Below are 27,073 nucleotides of genomic sequence, written 5' to 3' on the forward strand. Positions count from 1 at the left end.
ACTCATGTTCTAGCAAGGAACTAAATCTATCCACTTCCTTGGTTCTAGTCAGTGTCAGTCTGTTAGTGCACTTAGGGGTACACCTTTGTAGTAGCACAATTTTTTTGACACACCTACCACAATGAGGGATGTAAAATTAGGGTCTTTCTAAAAACAAACACATTTCCAGTACTGTTACCAGTTTATTCACTTATCAATATAATTCCCTGTCTTAATTTAAAGTGTTGTAATAGAAAATAAATTTTGATACACATCAATCACCATTATGCCATTCTAATTGCACCATACATCTTATAGTAGATAGTTGCAAGTTTTTTTCTTCTTTTTTACCTACCTAGTTGAACTTTGACAACAAATAAAAGGCTGAAAAACAAATACTGAGTGCCCAGCAATTAATACATCATTCTGACAGAAATCTTTGACAACAAGCTGTCAAAATGAGTGTTTTATCATTTAGGTCAATAACTGTATATGAACTGTTAAAGATGGGATATTGTAACATTAACTTATGTTTCACTTTATAACCACAATTAAACTGTGTGGCATAAAAGACCTGAGAGGCATTGATACCCTGACAGCAGATAAAGACAGCAGGCATGACACCCAGTCTTTACACAAATCAATCACAAAACTGACAGAAAATGATAAGGTCAAACTTCATTTACTTCCTCTTCACTGTAACAATTAATTTGTGCCACTGCTGAATAGCATTCATGCATGGGCCAAGCATGTTTATATTTAATATTATGTATTCTAAGTCTGCTACAGCTCCAGTTGTGCCTGGTCCATATGTTGACAGTACTTCATGGAATTCTGTTGGTGTAGCTGGACATGTAACATGACCAGGCCTAGCAGCGTGACTTTATGTTGTCATCAAAGTCATGTACCAGTATATCAAGAGATCCACTGCTATAGGTTTGGTGTTGCAGACAGCTTCATTTTCTCATAAAGCATGTGGTCCTGCATCAGAAAGAAGGCAAAAATGATTTAAATTTCCTCAAATTAATTTTCTTTTTATTGTGTTGATAAAAAAGAAATAAAAAAGTGAGAGCCAAAAGAACTTACCTTTGAGGAGACAGAAGGCTTAACTTTATTAAAAGCTGCCTCAAAGTGTTCCTTCTGCACCATAACTGGAGATGTTGAACTCACTTCTCCTGAGATGAACCGTTTCAGAGCAGACACCGAAGCTTCTCTAACTAAAGCTGCTAAATCTGCCCCACTGAAATAAAAATACTTCAATACTGCAATACTTGAATAAATGGTAACAAATAATGAAACTTGCAGTAAAGAGTGCTACACTTAATGTATCAAATTCACCTGTATCAATTGTACCATTTCACAAAATTACTAAGATCAAAAATTGATGTTAACAAAGACCTTAAAGTTTTGGCCAAATGTCTAATGAGATTACAAAGAATCTAAAATACTGCTAACCTTCTGGTCTTTTAACCCTGCTCAGAGCCACCAATAGCCCAGGTTCTTTAAATGCTTTTAGACTTACTGTAGTCAAAAATCTAATTTTAACCATCTAATCTAAAAACTGGAGACTTTTTGTGAAACGGGTCCAGAATCAATGAAGCTCAAGTGTACATACCTGAACCTCTCACACCTGGAGTCAGAGGCAATGTTTTGCAGCACAGCATCTTCACCAAGAAGGGGTTTGGTGCCATTCTGGAGCAAGAATATTAAACATATTTTATTTAAAGTGATTTAAGTATTCATATCATGTAGCTCTTTTAAAAGCCACATTGGCTTCCAGACCAAGAAGTGCAATGTAAATTTTTGTCACTGTAACTCTTGCTGAACTGTGTAAAATGAGAAATAGTGACCAATACTTAGATTAAGCTTTTTAGAAAGAAAATATAAACTGGTCTTTACATACTTCAAATACATTAACTGTAAAAATGTTTCCAATCCATCATTAAAAATCAAAGTCACCTTCAGCGGAGATTTATCTTGAAATTGTTTGAAAAAAGTAGTTTTGTTTTATTGAAAAATTACCTTAGTTATTGTCTTTAGTATATCTTCTCTATCTTCAACTGTTGGCAATCCAACAAACAATATTTTATCCAGTCTTCCTGGCCTCAAAATGGCTGGGTCAATGATATCTAGAACAAATACCCAATGTAAAGTATATGGAACAAATTATAACTTGAAAAAATCTCTTATAATTCAGTCAATTCCAAAGGGACCTGTGGCCATGTAGTGAAGCCTTTATATTTATAAAATGTGGTTTACATCGCCTTTTGTTTCGTCCTACATTTTAACCACTTGTGCTGCATCAGAGTTATTATTTTAAGCAACAGCAGCATTTTCTTGAATGGAAAATTCAGTTTTATTTTCTAAATATGTATTCTGTTATTATTTTAAAAGCATAAAAATTAAAATACATTTGAAGATAGTGCCTTATTAGACTGATCAAGTATTTAGTAAAGTCACTTCACATAGAAGCCAAATGTGGTAAGAGAAATATGTGCCAAATAGATGTATTGTGTTCAGTTTACCTGGTCTATTTGTAGCACCCATAATAAAAACTTGTTTCCTTTCTTCCAAACCATCCATCTCTGTGAGAAGCTGGTTGACTACACGGACACTGGCTCCACCCTTTAAAAAGTATACATGGAATGTGTACATTATCTGCATATAATGTTACATATACCAAGTTCATTATTATTCTGCATCAAGAATGCCAGTATTATGAGAGAAATCCACGCCTATGGGTAAATTTCAAACAAATATTTAAACCCAAAATGGGCCAAATATACGATCTTCACCAAATTTTACAGATTAAAATCCATGAAAAGAAGTTTCACATTTCTGACTATTTTATGAATCTTTCTAGAAAATTCTTAATGCTGCTGTTTGGCATTTGTAAATAAGATCAAGTATGCCAATCATGTTAATTACCTTATTTATAAAATCTAAAGACACTTTTCTTACCTCTCCAGCATTTGATCTTTTGGGACACAAAGCATCCAATTCATCAAAAAAGATAACACAAGGAGAAGAATTCCTGGCTCTTTGAAAAACTTGACGCACAGCTCTTTCAGACTCTCCTACATACTGAAAAGCAGAGTAAATTCCAATAATTACAATAAATATTCCAATTATAAACTTTTTTACGCAATATAACAAACACAGCTTACCTTTTTGAAACACTTTTTGGTCACTCAAAATTTATATCAATATTTTAAATTGTTATTTTTCAAAAAACATACCATATTCAAGAGTTCAGGTCCTTTCACAGAGATGAAGTTAATCCCAGACTCATTTGCAATGGCCTATGGGAGATAAAAAAGCATAACATCATGTAAAAAAAGCTGCAGCAAAATTTATCAGCAACTTATGTACATTTTACATATTAGCTATTATGACAGTTGGCCTCAAGTCACACTGTGACCTAATGATTATATTTTACCAGCGCTTAACTGACCCCTCTGCTTATCACCAAAGTTCAATATTTTTTGTTGAATAAAAGACAAAAAAAAATCTTTTTTCCATTTTTTTTTTACTTTTTCTACCTAGTGAGAAAAATACTTGAAATAACCCATAACCAATTTAAGATCTGTCAATAGAACACTACTACCTGTTGCCTATATATAACTAAGAATCTACCTTTGCCAGCAATGTTTTACCACATCCAGGTGGTCCAGCCAGTAAAATACCAGGAGGGTTGGTCAGACCAAGGGCCTTGAACTGCTCTGGGTGCTGAACAGGAGCCTGATGATGAGAAATATTGGGAACTTAATCTGTATTATCATTAATCATCAGCATTTGAGATGTGGTGTGGTCATTTCCTACGTAGGATTTCTTCTGGCACATGAGGATTTCATCTTTTCCTTTTCTTTCGTTTTTCTAACCAAGTAACAGAATGTTATGAAATCAACTAGTATAATTTTATACTAACATTGCACTTCAAAATGTTTCAAGCAAAAGTGAAAATTTAAAAAAACCTAAATATCTGTTACCATAAACTTGAGCAGTGTTATTAGTGCAAAATAGGCACTTTGATAATGTATACAAAACTTCACATTATTCCCAGCAGTAACTCAATTGCATAAAAATGAAATCCATTCACTTGGCGTGGCAGCAACAGCCTTTCTTACCAATATAGCCAACTGCAGCTCCTCTCTCACATCTTTAAGAGCACCAATATCATCCCAAGTAACATCAGGAATTGTGGCAAAGCCTTCCCGCTTAGCTGATGGCTGGACATGTTTCAATGCCTCCTTGAAATCATCTATTGTTATAGAGAGTTCTTGAAGCTGTTCCTGAGTCAAAGGAGGTTGGTCTTTTAACCAGCTTAAAACTGTGTTTAGTGGAGTTTTTACTAGATCCGTTTCACAGTCATTAAATGGTTTCTCAGCACCATTTAATGCACAGTTCCCCTCTGATGTGTCTGCTATATCTTCTGTGGGTTCTTTCATAGTTACGTCACATTCCTGTAAACAACTAACAGGCTCCGACTGTAGATCATTAAATACTCTGAAACAAAAAGATTTATGCATAACATTAAATCACAATGATAAAACAACAAGTTTAAAACAGACTCCACAAAATGTCATGTTTATTATCCATTATTCACTGCGCACCTCAGTTATTTGGTTTTTATTTCTTGTTAGATTCTTTCTGTGACATAAAAAAGAGGGAAACATCCAAATGGAAGAAAATTCCCATCCTTACTATTTATACTCTTTATTTTTCTATAATTGTGTTACCCATATTTACCTATTCACAGCAGTCATGGCAGCTTCCCTGGACAATGCCATCAAATCTGCCCCAACAAACCCTGGGGTATTCTTGGCAAGATAAAGGTAGTCAAAGTCTTCTGACAGCCTCAAACTTTTGCACAGAACTTGTAGTATTCTTTAATAAGGAAAGAAGTCAATGTTATAATGCAAATGTTTTTTTTACTTGTTTACATTTTGTATGTTTTGATAGAGAAGTAAATGTTTTAATTTAATTCCCATTATGGAGACATAGCATGCAATAACACTTAAGAGATGATGGCATTATCAATTTTATAAAAAAAAAAAAAAAGCGATCCTGGTAATTATCTTTTTTCTTTTGTTGTGATGGAGAAATGCAAATTTAATTTTAAACATTTAATTCTAACAGTCTCCTGCCACAAACCAGACACTTCACTATGCAATTTCTTTGTCATATTTCACTTGTTTAAACTTAGATATTTTGTGAAAGGACTCTAGGGAAGCTTCTTACTTCATTCTTGCTTCTTCATCAGGAATACCCATAGAAATCTCCCTGTCAAACCTCCCTGCTCTCCTCAAGGCAGGGTCCAGAGAATCTGGCCTGTTTGTAGCCCCTATTACCACCACATGACAGTCAGACTTACTGTTCAGATCTGAAATATATATATGAAACATTTTGATGAGTCAGATATCTAAATTTTCTATAGACATATTACTCCCTACAATCATGGAAACCAGAAAAGGAGACCCCTGTTTATATCTAAATTGGAAAGGAGAAGAAACTTCAAAATTTTCACAATTGATTTGTCTGAAATATTTCAACCTGCTGACTTAAAAGTCATGCTGTTAAATGAGAGGTCTCAGGTATTCAATTTGAACCCCTTCTTTAGACATGTGCCAGGATGTTTGACTGTGGTTAGATTTTTAAATTTTGTCACTTACCATCCATGCAGGTCAAAAGTTGGGAAACAATCCTCCTCTCCATGTCTTTAGAGGCAGTTTCCCTCTTTGGAGTAATGGCATCAATTTCATCCAAGAATACAATACATGGGGAAGAGTTCTGAAATCAAACCAAAACTTACACAAACCAAAAAGAAATAATCTTATAGTAAAATTTTCTGATGTGGTACTTAGTAACTATGTTGTCAATTATGTCCACTCCTTATGAAAACATACATAGGAGTAGTAAAATATTGCCATTAACATCCTAGGCATACACTTTTCCTTACCACTGCTTTTTCAAAAAGATCCCTCACTTTCTCTTCCGACTCTCCAGAGACCCCAGAGACTATCTCAGTGGAGGCCATCTTAAGGAAGGGCAAACCAAGCTCCTGTAAAACACAATGTAAAACTTAAGTCATTTTACAAAGCCTGCCTATACCATACAGGTCCAATTTCTAACCCAGATGAAAATTAAACAGAAATCTGGATGGGAAATTAGACAGGAATATTTCGTGAATGTGAAATGAATCAAATCAAGAAAGATGATCCATACCCCAGCTATGGCATGAGCTAGCAGTGTTTTTCCACACCCTGGGGGTCCATGCAGGAGAAATCCCCTGGGGGGAGTGATCCCTAGCTGCTGGTACACCTCTGGGTGCTTCATGTGAACTAATAGCTTACAGATCTCCTGGAAGAATAATTTATAATAAGGTAACTGATATTCTAATTTTTTTTAATAACAGTTACAATCAACTTGCAAGTACTGAGAAATAGCATTTAATGTTCATTTACAGCTATAAATGATAGTAAATGTTTACACTTTTTATGTTTGTGAATTAAAAAATGCTCTGCAAATTTTTTTTTCTTAATACACAGCTCTTGAGCTTAATAGGACTGATATTTTAACTGAATGACCAAGTAAAAAATATTGATTCCAACCATAATGTAAATTTTATTCTCACCATAATTGTTTTGTTATTGCCACCAATATCTGCAAATGTGAGCTCAGACTTCTGCACTTCTATTGCTGAAACATTAAAGAAATTAACCCTCAAGTTCAGCAGAAAATTATATGTTTGTAACTTTTTATTCTATCAAGTTAATGCAAATTAAAATAAATATACTTTGCAAATAATATTTTAAAAATATATATAATATAAGGAAAATCCATTATCAACTATGCAATATTTTCTCTCTATTCACCTTTCTGCTTTTGTTCCACTTCCATTCCAGTTTTTCTTCTTTTCTTTGCAGATCTTGGTTGCTTTTCTGTATCCTGTAAACATATGTGTATAATTGTATTCACTATACCAATACATCTGACTTAAAATTACTTTTTAGGACTTTGTAGCCATAAAAAACATGTGACAGATGTACTTAACCTCAATATTTTCACACCTCATTACAATTACCTTTTTCTGTTCTTCCTCCATTGGCTGCACACTAGGACTCTCTTTGTCACCTGAAGTATGATTCAAAAACAGATCTTCTGCATTCAGTGATGATTTATCAATAAATCCCAAAGCATCAGAAGTTGCTTCACTAAACAAAATACTGCAGTTTGTAATACTGCCCCTGGATTCCTGAGATACTGTATCTGCATTCCCTGATCTTTCCAATTTTCTTTCAGGAGTCAAATTTGCTTCTGTGAATTCATTATTTTTGAGAATTTTTTGAAACAGGGCACCTGATGGGGAACTGGGCTTCTTTTCTTTACAGTCTGTATTTTCCTTTGTAAAAGATGAATTGCTGGAACTCAGATTTGTGTTAAATGTTCCACTGTCTTGTCTTAGTGGTGAGTTTCTGTAGAGGTTTGCCATGACATTATTTATGGAGTTTGAATCCTGAAAATAAAGAATACTGACATTCATAAGGAATATAATTTTCAAGTTAATTGCCTTATATAAAATTAAATTTCATTAAACGTTTGAAACTTGATTTAAGTAAATATCAAGGAATTATAGTATCACATATCATTATATATGAAAATTTAGCTCACTTTTATGAGCAGATAATTTTGAGCTTTGTACCTAATGAACTACCTTAAACTAATCATCACTATTATACCTATTTCACTTTCAGATCTATATTTCCATGTAATAACCTGCATGGTAAATTCATATGCTATCAATTGAGGCACTTACCTTGTAGGTAGCATATTCTTCTTCTTCTGAGAAACTGCCTTCAGTGTCTGGATCTTTACTGGAAAAATACAGATTTATAAAAAAAAATACAATGTACAACTCAATACAGAACTGTTCTAACAACACTCAGCCACATAAATTATTTAACAGATAAAAAAGGCTCACGTTTATAAATAAAAACAACCCACAGGTATGTTTAAATTTGACAGAAAATTCACAAAAATAATCTTGAAATATTGACTAGATTCTTTCCTAAGCTGCACTGGACTTGTATATTTACAAATAACAATAAATATTTCTCATGACGTATATTTACAAATAACAATAAATATTTCTCATGACAAGAAAAAACTGTCACTTACGTCTGAGCCTGCATTTTTTGTCGCTTGGTCAAGTATTTTTCTTCAAGAAAACTTGCATGATCTTTTTCATTGCCTTGACTGCCTTGCTGCTGTTCTTCTTTTAATAGAACATCATAAACTGGATAAAAAGATTTAAAAACTTAATAATAGCCTGAAAATTCTTAACAAAATCAATTTTTTTTAATATTCTTAATCAATATTTGTCTCAAATAAACAGACAAACAGCATCCCATTTTTGAGTCACCTGGAATTTTTTCAGAAATACTAATTTCGAAACATCAATAAATACAATAATAAATCATAAATGACAATAAATTATACATACCTTTTACAACTGACTTTTGGAAAACATTCCTTTTCTTCCTACCATACTCACTGAAGTAGTAATAAGAAAATGTTTTCTTTACTGGTTTGTATCTATCAAGACCTACACAAATAATTTTTGAAGAATAATTCTCATTAAAAATTAACACATATCTGTCATACACATCAATTCTAAAAAGCCAGAAACATTGAAATGCTGGTAAATCTTGTTTGGGGAAGTCTCTAACATAATATTCATTCCTTCTTAATTGAGTTTATACTCTTAGTACAAAAATATTTTCCATTTCACCTCATAAGCATCATCCTGGTTGACTCTCTTCAGTTTATTGATCTTACCTGAATGACTGCTGCAAGTCTTCTGTAATTTTACTCACACTAAATGACTGGTGATTAGGATGAGATTGTATGTACTGAAAAGAAAAAAAAGCAGTAAACAGACACTGTCTTCTAACAAAACGTGTACTTGAATCAAGCTACATGTCTGTTCCAGCCAGGACGCAGAAATGAAATGCTGAAATACTAGTAGAAAGCTTTTACAGACGATTCGGCGATAGTCTGACTCTAATTATTTGAGAGTCTTTTCTTGAATCGCCACTATATTTACATAATTTTTATTCTGGGAAATGCCTGCGCCGTGCCAAACCACGGAATTGAGAGCGACAGAGAGAGAATTCGTTGAGAATATTCCCGATATCTTTTATCGACAGTGCGATATTACCTGTCTCATACGAAAAAGCAGACGTGGGTCACCAATGTATGGTGTATTTTTGGATCCTGGGCTTTTTGATGACTTCATATCTTCAGGCCTTCTTTTCATCTTAGCACGCCGGTAGCCATCCACATGGTAAAAAATATACTAAACATATCCCAGCATTCGTTTGCACTTCCTTTACATCTTGAGACCTCTCATTTCATTGGTTAGAGATCTCCTGTTTAAACAAAGAAATACATGGTATTTATGTAAAAATAAACCAATAAAAAGCAATATATCAAGTGCATATATTTCGCGGCAAGTGATCAAAAGGGGAATGAGCAGGGAAGCCTAAGCGTATTAGAAGTATTTTTCTGTGGAACATCATTTACTGAAAACTTGTCTTGCTCTGCAAGGAAGAGGGCGCACAGGTGTGTAGACTTTATGATTGAAACGATGCTGTTTTCTATTTGATAATCGCACTTTTTACTCAAAGGTGAATTAAAACATGAATATGTGAAGATACTGACTACTGCCTGGTAATGGTACAGTATTGTGTTATCTCAGTGATGTTTGTCTATGTAACGTAGATTATATATTAATATGGCAGTGAATATAGTGATGGATTCTAGATTATATGTGTTGGGGGATGGGAGGGGGGAGTGCAGGACCTCCCCCTTTTTGAAGTTCTTCCTCCTCCCCGCCTCTTCTACGCTTTAATCCATATTCCTAATTAATGGCATGATCATGCGTTGTATTTTGGTGTTAGCTAGCACCTTTGGAAATGAAAATTGTGATAGAGTTGGGGGGGGGGGGGGGGGGGGGAGCTACAAGTGTCCTACCAAAAATGTACAATAATTACTGGTATGTTGTCAAACGTGTATTCTACTGATAACTGCCAAATAAAATTAAACTTTATTCAAGATTATTTTCAACAAAGGAGACTCCAAAATAAATGTTTAAGTTCATAAATTTGAGAGATATGATCAATCAGAAGGAATTTTGATTATTTAATTTCATTGTGGAATCAGCTACAGTACAGTACATGTATTTGCATGACAGTGTATTTGGCAAGGGTAACATTAAAATAATTCTCATTCCACCACACATGATTTTTACTAAATGTGTTTTTAATATAATTTCAATATATTTTGAAGTAAAACTTTGCTGAATAAACTTATAGGTCCTGAGGATATTGCATGTTTCTTTTATATAAATAAAGCTTAGTAAAAATAATTTATTTTATGCAAGTGTCACTAGATTCATAATTAATTGTAAATTTATGTACTAGTAACTAGTCTTATACTTTATGTATGCTGTATGTATTATAAATAATCCACTTTTATTACTTTAGATGGGCAGCAAAAATGAACCAGAAGGTAGTCGCAAACCCATTAGAAATAGGAGGGATGAATTTATACCCACAGACAACTTTACACCAAGAACATTCCAGGTATTGTTGGTAGAATACAGAGCACTGTGACTGGAAGATTTGAAGTGACAGCACAGCTTGGAAGTAATAGTGTTCATGCCTTATAAATGGATTAGGCGTTTACTAACACTACCTGCAGATCTTTTAGCACTAACACCCATATTAATCACAAAACCCAAGAATTAACCAAGCCAAGCCAAATTATTTAGCACCAATAAAGCAGTACTTAGCACTAACATTCATCTGCTCTGGTAGTGCTGGTTAATTTATGGGTTATGTGGTCAAAACGCCTAATCCATTTATAGGGCCTGGTATTTACAGTAGCTTATTTTCTGTTTCAAAGTGAGTTAAATAGCCTAGGATACTTTGCTGAATTTTTTTTTGGAGGAGATATATTTTAACATTTTAAGGCATAAATGCATTGAAATATACCATTGAGACACACCTGTATTGTGTTTTTATGCTTTTAACTAATGCCCATTGTGAACTTCACCTATTCTTCCATATAAAAACTGCAATGTACTGTACCTACTAGATCAATGTTTGTCATTGCTAGCTAGAATGAGCCCACTTGGGAAATCTTAAATTTTGACAGTTCAGATGTGGTTAACAAGGTATATTTACGTCAATACTTTTAATCAGTCATTTTGATACAAAACATTTACCCTTTTTTGACTAAAAACAAAGCTGAATTATGTTAGAATCTGTCAGGTATTGATAAAATTAAAATACTTGGATTGGGATATCTAATAGAAAATAAGGATTTCAACAAGAAGGCTATTTTATCACAGACTGGAGATGAGAGATTTATAGATTTTTTTGTGGAATCTCAATTTCAGGTAAAAGCTTAGGCATATTTTTGTTATTCATCTAATGCAGTGCTTTCTGCTCTGATCTACTTTTATCAATGAATTATTTATCTCCCCTAGCCATTTTCAATTTTATCCTCACTCTGGTTAACATGTCTTTAATATCCAATGTCTTCTCCAGGTGGATCTCTTAGACAATGCAATTCATCAGAATACAATAGTATGTCTTGGGAGAGGGACAGGAAAGACCTTTATTGCTGTCATGCTGATAAAAGAGCTGGCCTACCAGATACGGAAAGATGTGCAAAATGATGGGAAAAGGACATTCTTCCTTGTAGAAAGTGGTAAGCTTTGTGTGTAACTGAAATTTAAGACCAGGAACCTCTTTACTTCTTCAAAACCAAGAAGTAAAATTTCTAACACTGGTTTAAGATAATTTTGTTGCATATTGTCGAAACTTGTAAAAAGACCAGAAACAAAGATAAATCACATTGTTTTTTCTAATTGTTTGATATATTATACTTTCGTTGTGAAGTAAGTTTTATCTAAAAACGTCTGTACATTGAACCTCCAGAGTTTTACCTTACTATTTACTTTGATTGTGTAAGTCTAAACAATCTAAATATATCAGCAAAAATATTTTTACAGTGCCATTAGTTGCTCAACAGGCCAAGGTTTTGAGGCTCCACACGGATGTGTGTGTGGGAGAGTATGTGGCAGCTATGGGTGTGGACTCATGGGAGAAAGAAAAATGGTCAAAAGAATTTCAACAAAAGCAGGTATATGAAACATACTGGTCAGGTTAGGGGTGACCCTTTCCAGTGGATCTGTTATCCCCCATATCATCCCCACCCTCCACTCACCTCTTCATGTTTTGTAATTCCAAAAACATTTTAATATATACAGATATAATGAAATATGTATAGTGACATATATATATATATGTTTGTATAGTGTTTAAGTCTTTTCTTTACTGTAAGTCAATTTTCATCCCAGGCAGTTGACTTTTGGTTGAAGTCATTGTTAGTTATTCTTCTTTTGACATGACTTACAGTACATATATCAGCTTTATAGAGTCTCTGCTCAGTGCTGGGGCTTTTTTTTTAAAAAAGGATACCCATCTCTTTGGATGAGTCAGTTTAGAAAGGAGTAAGTTTTCTGTACAGTCATGACATTTACAGCTTATGGTGCAAATTTTGTGTTAATTTAATTCCCAAATAAATTTCTTATTTACAGTTGCTTTACACACTCTAGCTCCATGTAATGAAACAGTAAACAACTTGAATAAAGGTCTGTCATATTTTCAGGTCCTGGTAATGACAGCACAGATATTCCTTAACATTCTTCACCATGGGTTCTTTCCCATGTGGAAAGTCAACCTCATTGTGTTTGATGAGTGCCACCATGCAGTGAAGAGCCACCCGTATGTCAAAATCATGGACCACTTTGGCCAGTGCGACCCCCTGCACTACCCAAGGATATTAGGACTCACTGCCTCCATCCTTAACAGTAAATGTAAAACACCAGATGAGCTGGAGAGGAAGATGGGGGAACTGGAGGTGACGTTACATAGTTCAGCTGAGACTAGTACAGATATGATCTCACTGGAGACGTATGGAGCCACACCCAAAGAGACCATTGTTGAATGTGATTTATATGAAGACTTCACAGGATTAGTGTCCCAGTTTGGTAGGACATAAAAAGATAAAATTTTAACAAAAGTTATTAATATTTTTTGTTAAATTCATCAGACTTTTTTCTGTGTACTATTTTACTGGTTCCAAACTGACAGGTAAAACTATCCCAAATGTTAGAATTACGTTGGATTGAAGAAAAAGAGAAAAAAAAACTTTTTGCCAGTTTAGTATTGATTTTGTATCCAGTTTCATTTTTGAACTTTGGCAGCATGGATGAATAGTAATTTGATTGTTATTGAATAAAATAAAGAGGGAAAGATATAGAATTGCTAAAACATAGCCACATTACATTACTAGAAGCAAACATTTCATATTGATGCAATGTGATCTCTCACTAACAGATAGCTGTGAGGTTTTGCTATCATATGATCTTGGTGAAGGCCTCAACTGCAAAACATTTTCTCTCTTCAAGTATATATATATATATATATATATATATATATATATATATATATATATATATATATATATATATATATATATATATATATATATATATATATATTGGTGTGTATTACCTTTTTTTCTTCAGATGTCATTCTCAATTCAGCCTTAGACTTTCTCAATGACAGTAACATTGCCTTCAGTGAGGAGGAGAATGAGAGAGACCCCTGTGCTATACCAAGGACAGTGCTAGTAGAGTGTTTGGTGAGCTTCTTTGATATGTTAAACAAACACATACCATACCATTCCAAAGGTGAAAAATTTAGTTTCCTTTTATAACCAGAACACTTTGGGGCATTTAAGACATTTGTCATGCCTCCCAGCATAAATAAAAAATTAGCAATTAATGTTTTCATTACATTCATGTTGGAGAAAGGTGGTTGTTATTCATTCCAATTAACAACATATTTATTTATTAGAATTGCTTTATATTATTAAACTTGTTAAACATGAAAATGCACATAAAATTTGAACAGTGCTCATCATTGTTCCATAGCATAAGTCAAGTAATATTTCCATGGTTTCCCTCATATTCTTAAGCAAAACACATTTATAATTTTGACACTGCATCTTTATTTTTATCTTTTTCAACAGGTTTCACTACATCAGTTAGGGCCATGGTGCTGTGACCGCCTTGCTCAAGCTTTCCACAAGCAGTTAGATAAGATACTCGCTCATGAGGCCATGGACATCAATATTCAACTGATTATATATACCCAAACCCAACTCAGAATGATCCACAATCTTTTTATCCACAAGTATGACAGATTGCAAAGTTTGGAGGAGTTACTGAGCTTTGTCAGTCCAAAGGTGCTCAAAACTCTGGAGATTCTCCGGGAATATAAGCCTGATGATGACTTCATGATCATTGGAGGCGGCCCCACGGAGTACATGGATATGGATGCAGAAGTGGCGTCAGATGACTCATTTGATACGGATGAGGACGATGATTACGATGAGCCGTTCTTTGACATGTCCAAGCAGCAGCAGCAGCATAGCCAGATTCACTACATAGCTAGAAAACGCTCCTCTGATGAAAATGTCACAGAGGAGAAAGAAGGTGCATTGTGTGGGATTGTGTTTGTTGAGAGAAGACACGCTGCTTTTGCCCTCCACAAACTAATCGAGGAACTTTGCAACTGGGACACTGAACTGTTCTTTGTGAGGAGCAGTCACATCACTGGGCACTCTGCCAAATCTGGCGGTGTTCGAACTAAGGAGACAGAGAATCAGTTCCGAAAACAGGAGGAAATTCTTCGCTCTTTCCGCTGCCAGGAGGTCAACCTGCTGGTGGCTACCAGTGTGGTAGAGGAGGGGGTGGATGTACCCAAATGTAACTTGGTCATCCGCTTTGATCCCCCCAGTAACTACCGGTCATATGTGCAGTCTAAGGTCAGGGACAATTTTATTATTTTGTCGTAGAAATGTGGTTGGTGTATCAGACTTTTGTTGTGTTTTACCCTTGAGATGATCAAAATATTTATTGTATCATTTGTGTGAGGACAAAAGATGGTTTGAGTGTACTTTTGTATATTTGGAGTAGGGGAGGGTTTGGAATAATATATAATAGTATGGAGGGTGAGACAGCTTGACCTTGTATGAAAGTGCAAACTCAACGTGGCAGAAACTAAATTGTTAGGCATTGGTGAGTGTAGATGGGGTCAGAAAAATTCTAGGCTGTACACAGGCTCATAGAAAACTGCCTATTATTAATATTATTATTATTATTATTATTATTATTATTATTATTATTATTATTATTATTATTATTATTATTATTATTATTATTATTATTATACTTGTAGGGACGTGCAAGGGCCAAAGAATCTCAATTTGTAATGATTGTGGAGCATGGAAAATTGACAAAATTTCATGAAGATCTACAAACATATCGGGGAATTGAAAAGGTGATTTATTTCATTTCTAAATGTTTTTGTATGTTTTGTATATGTTTTTATTATTGTAGTTAATTTAAACACTTGCAAATAATTATTTTTGCCTTTATAGTATACTGAGTCTGGAGACACTATAAATATTGTTACATTTTCTACAAACTTAAAATAAGACATGCAGTAATAATGTTCAAAGACTACAAAAGAAGTTATTTTGAACTATAAAAGTAATGGATGTGTAGTTTTCTCTCACCAAATTATATTTGTTAAATAAATTATTAGGTTTCTTAACCTGTCTCTTTCAGATCCTACTGGGTAAATGCAATGAGTGTGAAGATCAAGATGAGGAAGAACATGACACAGCTACTGTAGATAATCTCATTCCTCCTTACATGCCAGTGAAGGAAGAGGGTGCTCCTTGTGTTACCATGAGTTCTGCCATTGCCCTGGTTAATAGGTCAGTTCTTCCTTGTAATCTTACATGCAAAAGAAAAAGAGAGAGAGGAAAGAAAGATAGAATAGAGTGGTAAATGGTTTATGTAAAATGTTTGTATTACAAAAGATATAACATTTATTTTTAATTGGTGCAGTATGTTGGACAGAGACTACAAGAATAAAAGGACAGGTGACAGTTAACGAGTTCATTCTGCCAATTTCCACCCAAAGTGAGAATCAATCACAAGTCTACCAACAGCCAACGACCTGTGGGCACTTAGCCTGATGATACTCTTGTGACAAGAGCAAATATGTAGTTTTACTAAAAATTTTGTTCCAAAGTAAGCGATTAATATCACTAAAATGTTGGTAAATAAAATTCCTTGCAAACATGAACAATCTTATTGTTAATTTTCTAGAAATATTGTCTGACATTCTAGGTACTGTGCCAAATTGCCCAGTGATGCTTTCACCCACCTCACCCCCAAGTGGCACATTGAAGAGCAGGGCACAGACCCGGTTATGTATGTGTGTACATTACGGTTGCCCATTAACTCTCCAGTTAAAGAGCCGTGTGTGGTAAGTAAGGAATGTAAGAAATTATAATTACAAGTTTACATTTACATCAATACACGGGACATGGTGGCCTGTAATGATGTCTTTGTGAAACTGTAATGTTTTCACTGGAATTTTGATGATAAGGAATGATTCTTTCAACAACAGGTAAAACTTATTGTATTTTATGTTCTAAATATTTAATTGTTCTAGATTATTTTACACTTCCTTATGGAAATAGAAGTGCATTTTAAGAATGAATTTGTCAGGTCTGACATTTTCTGTTTAAATTTTCCTTTCAGTTTATACAGTGTAAATGGGATATACAGAATGTTACTAATTTTTTCAAAATATTTCAGGGTGACCCTATGTCTAGTCAAAAGTTAGCCAAGATGGCAGTTGCTTTAAAAACTTGCCAGAAACTGCATGAGGCTGGTGAGTTAAAATGTTCAGCAAAATTTATGTTGCTTGTTTGTATAAGCTGGGAAGAATTTCATGAAAAGAATAATGAAATAAATGTTTTAGCATTGAGTTTTGAAATAAATGTTGTAGAATGTTTTTTTTACTTACTACAAAAAATTTATGTGTGCCTGATATAGCAGATATGGATATATGAATAACATTAAATGAGATATTTATCATATCTTTAGGTGAGTTGGACAATCATTTGCTACCCATTGGCACCATGAGAGAAATGCTGCGCTATGATGATGATGAAAATGAGTGGGACAGTGAGGATGTGCAAGGACAGGCACGACCAGGGACTACCAAAAGGAAACAGTATTATTACAAGAAGGTTGGCCAACAATTTGACCACTAAATTTTTAATTATTTATTTATTTATTTATTTATTTTTTGTCCAATTGTTGGAGTTTTTTCAATTGATATATAATGCTCTCAATAAGAGTTTGAATTAAGAGAGAAGACAGAAGTTTGTGCTGTTCTAAAGCAAAACTGTCAAATTTTTATCAGAATTATTTTTGTGTTTAAATTTTGTTTTAATTGAATTAGTGGTCAAAAGAAATTAAGTTCACAGTTCATCAAAGTACTTGGTTACTTTTTAGCTAGCTTCAAATTGAGTGCCTTACAGTATTCTAACAAGAGTCCAGTCCAACTAATTTAACAGAGAGTTGTTTTAATTTTAGATAGCAGATGCGTTGAGTTGTGAATTTCCACAAGTTAGCCAATCCAGTTTTATGTACGTCATTAATATGAAACTAACCTGTCCAATCACAGAAGACCAAAATACCAGAGGTCGTAAAATTTATGCCCCAGAAGATAACCCGAGATTCTTTGGGATACTGACCACTAAACTGATACCCAAGGTATGTAGTGTATGTGTGTGGTTTTTTAATTTTTAGTAAGGTGAGATTTCGGTATTGGGTAATAGAATTATCAAAAATGTATATTTTAGGTTACAGTTGTATGCATTTTATTTAATCTTGAAATAGTATTATAACAAATGTTTGGATTTAATATTATTGTTGTATATCGACTAAATTTAGCTGATTTTTATTTAATTAATTTTATTATTTATTTGTTTATTTTGAAAATTACATGCCACTCAGACTGGAAAATGAAGTAAAATGTACTGGATAACATCTGTGTAACATAGGACACTGTTATTTCATGATTACAATCACATATTTTGTTGCAGATTCCCAATTTCCCAGTGTTCACCAGATCTGGTGAGGTGGGCGTGTCTCTCATACTGGCCCAGACAGATGTGGTTCTCAACGCAGAACAGAATGAGAAGTTGTCCCAGTTTCATCAATATGTCTTTGAGAGAGTTTTACGTCTGCGTAAAGACCCCATGGTCTACACTCCCAAGCAGGCGCCCTCTGGTTGCATTATCATACCAGTGTATAAAGGTTTGTGTTTAAGGATTGGAGGTTCACACTTTAAATATAAATATTGTTGCTAATTGCTTAAGAGGACTTTTCTTGTCTAATTGATAAGAAACTGTGAAACTAAAATTTAAGTTGATTTTTAGATTAAAAAATGCTTTTGTGTTTTGTCTTTTTGACCCCAGTTATTACTTTCAGTGTACTTCCTGTACTTAGCTTGATACAGTCCAGTGTTTGTGTATATTTTAGTGATGATATTTTCACAGTTTTATCTGATTAGAAATAATTTTCTGTTGGTGTTGGACTGATGTGTATCAAACAGTTATGAGAAAATGTTTATACCTTTTGAACATTTTTTCACTTTTAGTAAGAAGTTTAGATAGCATGTAAATTTTTGTTTATATGTACAGACCACAATTGATATTTTCATTAAAATTCATAATGAGGTTCTTATGTATTTTGTTTCAGGAGATGAAGAGAATTATCAGGTGGACTGGGATTTCATCAACAAGATTGACATGACTACGCCTCTCATTAGTCGCCGATCATACCTCTTTAAGCCAGATCGTGAAAAATTCACATTTGAGGATAACAAATTTGAGGATGCAGTGGTCATGCCAGCATATCGCAACATCGACCAGCCGCAGTTCTTTTATGTGGCTGAAATTCGCCATGACCTCAACCCGAGGAGTTCTTTCCCGTCTCCAGAGTTGTTTCGAACCTTCCAGGATTATTATTTCAGTAAATATGGCCTCAAGTTGACTGACATGAGCCAGCCTCTTTTAGATGTGGATCACACCTCTGCCCGACTCAATCTCCTTACGCCCAGATATGTCAATCAAAAAGGTGTTGCCTTGCCAACCAGTAGTGCCGAAACCAAACGAGCGAGAAGGGAAAATTTGCAACAGAAGCAGATTCTGATCCCTGAGCTCTGTGACATTCACCCATTCCCAGCATCCTTTTGGCGCAAGGCTGTTTGTCTGCCAACAATTCTTTACCGCATCAACTACCTCTTGATAGCAGAAGAGATTCGAATACGCATCTCCTCTGAGGCAGGGATTGGTATAGCTCAGCTACCAAAGGACTACATTTTCCCCAATTTGGATTTTGGTTTTAGACAAGAAATGGAAAAGCAGTGCCTACTGAATGGAATAGGAAGGGAAGATGAAGAGGGAGAGAGCACTGACAGTTTCGAAGATAAAAGTGATGAAGATGAATGTGAACCTAATAAGCCTGCATGTGAAGTAGACACAGATTCCAAGAAAAGTGCAATAAGCACAATCTTGCCTACTACAACTGAAACACAAACCTTCAATGGATGTTCTGATGAACATGAGAACAAGGGACAGTTGGATCCAGAAATAAATCATCAGGATGTTCTGCTCCATAAGCGTTCTGGCCTTACTCTTAACCTGTCTCCAGCAACAAATCCCAGTGAACCAAATGCCAAGCAGGTACACAGCATGCCTGACAAGAAGCCTTTATTATTAGAATCTACCTCACCTTTTCCAGAATCTACAGAAGAATCTAGCAAGACAAATGGGAGTCTAGAGCTCTTGAAAAACTGTGATAAGAATCAAGAATTATTTAGGGGGGATAGTATAGAAGTGCAATCAGTGCCTGGTGGTGATTCTGACCTCATGGCCACTGCTGACTGTGATATTAAGGATTCTACTTCAGCTGCCAAGATAAGTTTTGATGCAGATATAGAGCTTGAAAATTACATTGGACCAACCCCAAGTATGCTGATTCAGGCCCTGACCATGTCCAATGCCAATGATTTTTTTAACTTGGAGAGACTGGAAACTATTGGAGATTCTTTCCTGAAGTTTGCTGTTACCATATATCTCTACTGCACCTATCCAGGTATTCACGAAGGAAAGCTGAGTAACTTGCGCAGCAAGCAGGTGAGCAATTTTAATCTGTATCGCCTGGGAAAGAAGAAGGGACTGGCAGAGTGCATGATAGCCACAAAGTTTGAACCTAATGAAAACTGGCTGCCACCAGGTTATGTGATTGACAGTGAGAAAACTGGAGGGCTGAAGATTCAGATTGCCTCTATGTGTAAACCAAAGACCAACCAAAGCACCTCCTTGGAAGAGAGCGTAAACCTCACAAATTCCTCTTCACAACAGACGAGTTCCAGCTTGGGCCAACTCCAGCAGAAATTCAACCAAGAACTGGAAGAGATCAATCAAGCTACAGAGACGGATACAGACGACCCGTCAGATGTGTGTGTCATTCCATATGATCTCCGCACGCAGCACAGTCTTCCTGATAAAAGCATTGCTGACTGCGTAGAAGCTCTGATTGGCTGTTACCTGACGCAGTGCGGACCCAAGGCGGCCCTACAGTTCATGTCGTGGGTAGGACTAAAAGTGCTTCCAGAAGTGGAGGAGAAGGAATCTCAGTCTCATGAAAACCGTAAAAGCTGTCATGACAGTGGAAACAATGGGTCAACTCTTAATGGACATACAGCCATGCCGGTTCCATCAGAGAGAGGGAAGACCCGGTTTCACCCGTTGCAGTCGCCACCCTCTCCCCTCCTTACACATGTTCCCAAGGCACTGCAGGTCCTAGAGCACTACCTCAGTGGATTTGAACAGTTTGAAGAAACCATTCAGTACAGGTTTAAAGACAGGGCCTACCTCCTCCAAGCTTTCACTCATGCTTCCTACCATTACAACACTGTCACAGATTGCTATCAGAGGTGAATACTCTTAGAGTGCGTTCCCAGAGATTTAGATCGATCCAACTGGATTGACCCAACTCCCTGGGGGGTCACACTTAATTGCTGTCAGCCGACTGCGCACGGAAGTTAATTACCACTTTACAGCTTTAAGTAGGCGGGACAGACGCTTAAGCCGGCTAAGCTGACAGTAATCTAGTGACACTCCCCACGGGGATAGATCGATCTAAAATCTGTGGGAATGGGGTCTTATTATAACAGTGTTGTTATTCCCTTTTTTTGTTTTGTTTTGCAAATCCTTAAAGAAATTATTGCTTCTTACAAAAGAGAAAATTTTAAGCTGATAACCACATTAAATTTCTGAAGCTCAATATTGCTCATATTATGTTTTGACATGTATTATATACGATGCATAATTATTTTGTCTAAAAGGCTGGAATTCCTTGGGGATGCTATTCTGGATTATCTTATTACCAGACACTTGTATGAAGATGACCACAAGTTTTCTCCTGGTAAGAAGCTTTTTTATGTGTGCTTCTTGTATGTTTGATAGTTTTTTTTTTTTTTTTTTTTTTTTACTTTCAAGTTATAAAGCCCCTGCCATAAAATTGATATTTTGTGTTAACTCTCACACTGAAATATTATCTATGGCAATCTCCCTTTTTGAACTAATTCACTCACCCTCCACCATTACTGTGCAGTAATATGAGTGCTAAAACTATTGAATGCCCTTGGTGAATTTTTCATTTCTATCTTCAACTCCATGGACTATGGTATGAGCTTAATTGTTAACTTTATGCTCTTCTTAGGATTATAAGTACAGCCTGTTAAGTATATAACCAAGATTACCAACATTTTTTGTAGGTGTCCTTATAATTTTATTGTATACATGTATGTTGACAGTAATGAAGAGATATTGCATTGTTTTCACCATTGTTCCCTGTACCACTTCAGGTGTGCTAACTGACCTGAGGTCAGCCCTGGTCAACAACAACATCTTTGCAGCTCTGGCCGTGAAGTGGAACTTCCACAAGTTCTTCAAGGCAGTCTGCCCACAGCTGTTCTCTGTGATTGACGACTTTGTAGAGTGGCAGAAAGAGAGAGAGGACTTCATCAATGTGGATCAGGAGGTTAGGCACTGTGTTAAGAAATGGCAGTATGGTTGGTGCATGGTCTCCCAAAATTCTTGCTTTAATTGCCTTGAGAGCATTTTTGTCTTAAATCATAAGGTAACATACTCATCCTTGTGGTTTGTTTTCACCCAACCAAAAATGAATAAGAGCTCATGCTCACATATTAGTTTTTATATGATTGGCTTAATTTTCTTAAATTTTTGAATTGGTCATTAATTTTATTTATATTGATAATATTTATTTGCTAATTAACAAATAAGCTTGTATTTTGTCTGTACAAGCATAGCACAATATACTGAACAACATTTGGTTACATTCATTTATTTGTAACCTAAAGTCTTTTAAAAAGTGGCAGTTTAAAGGGTTTTTCTTTCCATTTTTTATTTAGTTCATGGAAATAGATGGTGACAATGAAGAAGAGGGAGAGGATGTGGAAATTCCCAAAGCACTGGGTGATATATTTGAGTCGGTGGCTGGGGCTATATACATGGACAGCGACATGTCTCTAGACTCTGTATGGAGAGTGTACTTTCGCATGATGAAACCACAGATAGGTAAGCTGAGATTAGTCATACTTCATTGTGAAATGCCTAAAATTCATGATAAAAAATAGTTCTTGTCTTACAGGGATTAAGTAAGGAAAAGAATGATTAAAAGCAAATGTTACTGTCACAGACTTTACCCAATTTAATTAACAGATCTGAAAAATTCCCCAATTCTTTTGCATTAAACTATTTTCTTCCAAAGATGACTCATGTTATGTTTCAGAGTACTGTTCACAATTAACATCCTTGTCCTTTTATATGATAGAAAATTACATACTCTAAAGTCATACAACAGTTGTATTATTATTTAAACAGTCACTATTTTGAGGTGTGAAATATTTATATTTATAAAAATCTTTTCCATTTTTCAGATCAGTTCACAGCCCATATCCCCAGATCACCTGTGAGGGAGCTGCTGGAACTGGAACCAGAAACAGCTAAGTTTGAGTAAGTGTATCTGCAATGAGCCAAGTATAAGGTGACTAGGTAGAAAGGCCCAACTCCTCGGGGGGGGGGGGGGTAGGGGGGGGGGGGGTTAAGGGGATCTGCAGTGACCCTAGTATAAGGTTACTAGGTAGATAGGTCCAACTGGGGGGGGGGACTCTCGCTGAATGCAATCAGATTTACTGAACGACATGCCACCTCGAGCAGCTAGGGTTGATTAACTTTTGCTTTCCAAAGCTTTTTCACCCATGTTTTAGTGCTCAATGCCCATGAGGAAAACTCTGAGCATGGGTACACCTCTACGGGATGGTTTCATGTATATAAGATTTATTATTTGTGATTTCTTTCAATACTTCTTATCTTAGTGCACAGTTGAATTGAGGCTCCTGTTGCACTTTTTTCAGGTTTTATATATATATATTTAATTAATTAATTAATTGATTAATTAATTTTTTTTTTTTTTTTGCAGACATTGCACTCAATATGGATTAGGAATGGTGTATTTTCATGAAATTCCAGTGGGTGTATTTTAGTTACATAAGGTTTATTTCTTCTTTTAAAAGTTGATTTTCTTTTGCTCAATATTTTCATCCTTGTTTATTTACTTCTAGAAAACCAGAAAGAACCATGGAAGGAAAGATACGAGTAACTGTGAATGTGGTGGGCAAAGGCTCGTTCCGAGGACTGGGAAGAAATTACAGAATTGCCAAAAGTACAGCAGCAAGAAGAGCTCTCAAGTACATTAGGATGATTAAGTTGCAGGAAACTTTAGCACTAAGGAAGGCAATGGCCCCAAGTCTTTTATTTAGCCAGCAGTAAATGTAATATTAAAGGAGTACCTGGTGTGCAGAAATAGACAGATTAAAGTAATTTTTCTTAAGCAGCAGTTTATTGTAAACCAACCTGTATCTGGCATTTGGGATATGTGATCTTTTGTACAGTATATTCTTGCTATAATAGTGAGCTGCCCCATCTTGTGGCTTTTCATATTTGAATACCGGTGATCATGTAAGTATTTCATAGAGTATTTTCCCTGTACGATCATTCTGACTTAAGCATGGCATTTCTACCTTGTTTTTATGATTGGTATATTTTATTTTGATAATCTCTGGGAGTTTTCAAGTTCATTTGTTGTTGAGATAAAAGTTGTCATCCTATCGAGTGCCATGTTCAGGTGCTAAAATGTATGTGTACTCATCGCTACCTTTGATAAAATTGTTATATATGACAAAGCTCTGGTGTTACTCTGAACATAGTTTTGTCAAAAGGTGCTAGGTTTTGGTATCTTAGTTTTGTGCCAATTGTATTTTAAGAATTGTATCTAGAACAGTGTCACTTTATCTGGCTCCCTGGCATTTTAAAAATATGTTGTGATGTTATATGGTTTCATTAATCTTTGAACAGCTGAGTCATTATAAACTGGGTATCATTCATTAGTTGGACTGCTTTTTGTTTTGGAAATATATGGACGTTGATAGCTCCAAATTTTTCCAAAATTTCATTGATTTCTAGTTTTAAAGTAATGATATGTTTATGTTATATTATACCCACCAATATTAAATTTTAATGTTATACATAGTAATAGTGTTAACATGTTTGCCAAAGCAACAGGTTAAAGATGAGAAAAAAGTCATTGCTGTGCAGTTAAACTTGATTTTTTTTTAAGGAACCAGTTGTACCCTTGGTTTTATTATTGGGAGGTTGTCTCCAGTGGTCATTAACGACAAAGGAAGTGAATTAGAGGTAGGATGTGGATTTTAAACAGGTTTTTAATCTACTCTCTAAAGGTGTAATGCAAACTTGAATTTTTGAATCTCTCTGGTGATGATGATTTAGCCTCATCTCTGGCCTCTGTGACGTTTTCCATGGCTTTTCATAATGTGATATTTATGCAGCTGATGCCACCTTATTGTTGTAAACTTGGTATCATAAGTCATATAATGGCAACTGTTTGCCAAAAAATTATTTTTATACAAAAAAGGAACAGTTTCTATGGGTTTACAGGTGTCAGACACTGTTAATCTAAAATACTGAGGGAACGAGGCTTAAAGTTTTGCCATATTGATGGCGTATGCGCATCAAACAAGCATGGAAATGTAAAGTAGCTAGTCTAAGAGTGTGGGGCGAGTAAAGAAGAATCATAATTATACATATATTTTAAACACCTCACTTATTGCAAACATTTCAGGATTTTTTTAACTACACAAATAAAAAACATTTTTAACAATTCCCAATTAAGAAGCAAGTATTTAATGATTTAACATTTTAGGGAAATATAATTACATATTTATATTTGAATATCAATTTATTTCTGATTTTATTTGATTTCCATTGTGTTATATACTTGTAGATAATGTCATGTAAAAAAGAACTATTAATGGTATCTTTATAGGGCTTAAGTTCACTAATTTTAAACTTGAAGTAGTAGAACATATTTCATTCTGAATTTAATATCTCTACCACAGTTTTCTTTTATGAAGCGATTTTGAAAGCCAAGAGGATGTATGATTTTTGGAAGAGCAATATTTTGGTCACAACAGCAATATGACAATGAATTTCAGATTGTAGAAAACAAATATGAATAAAGTATGATTATTGTTTAAAAAGTGATTTATTTTATATTAAATGCTTAAGATCTCGGAAATTTCAGTGGAAGTGAGAAGGGATATGATTTGCCTCTCCTTTAGTACCATTTTCTGTTCTCATCTGTATCTTGGAAGTGGATTGTTCAGCTGCTGTATGGAAGTCTTTTGAGAGAGAATAAGTCCCTTGTATTCAAACTTAATGTCATTGTAAAATAAGCAGTAACATCTATCTCTCTATAAGCAAACAATTGTAGCAGAATAAGTAATTAGATACACAGCTGTTATAACTCAATAATATTACCTAAATATTTTTGTTTTGCTTCCATGCAATGTGCATATTCATGTATATTTTTCCTATCTTTGTTACTTTTTGAAATATCCACTTATGTCAATCTACTGAATTACACACGCCTCTGAATTATCAGTAGTCCTGTTTGAGATTTTAGCAAGGCAGATTGCTTCCATCCAGTTTATTTGCTCTTGTGCTGTGTCTGCACAGAAATAAAATGTCCTTTTCTTGCCTTTAGGTTTGATACTGAAACCATTTATTTTGTTGTCAATGTCAGATTCAGCGATTTCGGCACCAACCAATGAAACAGCTTTCATTTTTGCCCTTGGAATCTGAAATTATATAATTATAAAATTATATACGGATTGCCTTAAATCCTTATGTTATCTTGAACGTCAATTAACACTGACCATTAATGTTGCCTTCACACAGACGATGGTTTCTTTTCTTATTGCAGCAAACACCATAAAAACTTAGTAGCCCATGGTATGCCAAAATTAAAACAAGAGATAAGAGATGGAAAAAATGGCACAGAGACACTGACAATAGTTATCCAGCAAATCCCTGAGACAACAACATAATAAAGAGCACAACTACAATACAAACGTAATTCGGTCAGTGTTTACTGATGTACATGTACCTTATTTTGATCTTCGGGCTGATCACCGTACAGCAAATCCGTTTTATACAACAAACACCACTTTTTACACCATTTCCGGGACAATTTTGATCTTTTATGTAGCCACCCCGATATTTCCTCTACTGATTTCTCGTCTTGGCTGTGGTTTTCGGTCTTTACACCTGAGCTGTCTGAGGGTACCTGCTCTGTGGTCTCCATTTGTAAACAAACGAAAGCGAGGCTGTTTTTCAGGAACTGAAGAGTTGAAAAATGTGCGCACTTGAAATCGATGTGACAAACGCAAAAATGTGATATATTGTATCTAGTGCATGCATCCACCGTGCATCTGCAACATGGTCTTAGTGGCAGCATATAACACGACGCAAATCATGTTTCGGTACTTTTCCTTATAACACGATGTCGATTTCAAACGTGTGGTTCATTCTAAAAATTTTAATAGGCCTATTGCTGCAAAATAGTGGGACC

The 27,073-nt window shown here is 35.0% G+C and overlaps 3 protein-coding genes across 3 annotated transcripts; 1 reads left to right on the forward strand and 2 right to left on the reverse strand.

Moving 5' to 3' along the window:
* Positions 1-169: 169 nt before the first annotated feature.
* On the reverse strand, positions 170-9,362 carry LOC106173324 (nuclear valosin-containing protein-like). The gene is made up of 22 exons (XM_013554423.3): positions 9,200-9,362; positions 8,818-8,891; positions 8,483-8,532; positions 8,158-8,275; positions 7,796-7,853; positions 7,064-7,495; positions 6,855-6,927; positions 6,614-6,678; positions 6,205-6,339; positions 5,939-6,040; positions 5,652-5,769; positions 5,221-5,362; positions 4,729-4,866; positions 4,107-4,485; positions 3,616-3,720; positions 3,219-3,281; positions 2,941-3,063; positions 2,505-2,604; positions 2,002-2,108; positions 1,595-1,671; positions 1,066-1,219; positions 170-960 (listed from the first exon to the last, which is right to left on the reverse strand). The coding sequence occupies exons 1-22, from the start codon at positions 9,296-9,298 to the stop codon at positions 910-912; spliced, it is 2,763 nt and encodes a 920-aa protein (XP_013409877.2). The 5' UTR covers positions 9,299-9,362; the 3' UTR covers positions 170-909.
* A 46-nt stretch (positions 9,363-9,408) lies between these two features.
* On the forward strand, positions 9,409-25,700 carry LOC106173323 (endoribonuclease Dicer-like). Its single transcript, XM_013554422.3, has 20 exons — positions 9,409-9,603; positions 10,527-10,625; positions 11,595-11,757; positions 12,062-12,192; positions 12,721-13,102; positions 13,643-13,758; positions 14,149-14,946; positions 15,360-15,461; positions 15,752-15,903; positions 16,322-16,460; positions 16,796-16,871; positions 17,087-17,232; positions 17,582-17,761; positions 18,094-18,307; positions 18,752-20,993; positions 21,405-21,484; positions 21,927-22,102; positions 22,494-22,659; positions 23,022-23,097; positions 23,706-25,700. The coding sequence occupies exons 2-20, from the start codon at positions 10,527-10,529 to the stop codon at positions 23,911-23,913; spliced, it is 5,646 nt and encodes a 1,881-aa protein (XP_013409876.2). The 5' UTR covers positions 9,409-9,603; the 3' UTR covers positions 23,914-25,700.
* Positions 25,687-26,858, reverse strand: LOC106173303 (uncharacterized). The gene is made up of 2 exons (XM_087005473.1): positions 26,609-26,858; positions 25,687-26,300 (listed from the first exon to the last, which is right to left on the reverse strand). The coding sequence occupies exons 1-2, from the start codon at positions 26,804-26,806 to the stop codon at positions 26,073-26,075; spliced, it is 426 nt and encodes a 141-aa protein (XP_086861599.1). The 5' UTR covers positions 26,807-26,858; the 3' UTR covers positions 25,687-26,072.
* Between the last annotated feature and the right edge of the window lie 215 nt (positions 26,859-27,073).

This window comes from Lingula anatina, chromosome 2, assembly GCF_051362555.1.
Source record: "Lingula anatina isolate TDL-2025a chromosome 2, LinAna3.0, whole genome shotgun sequence".
NCBI lineage: Eukaryota > Metazoa > Brachiopoda > Lingulata > Lingulida > Lingulidae > Lingula > Lingula anatina.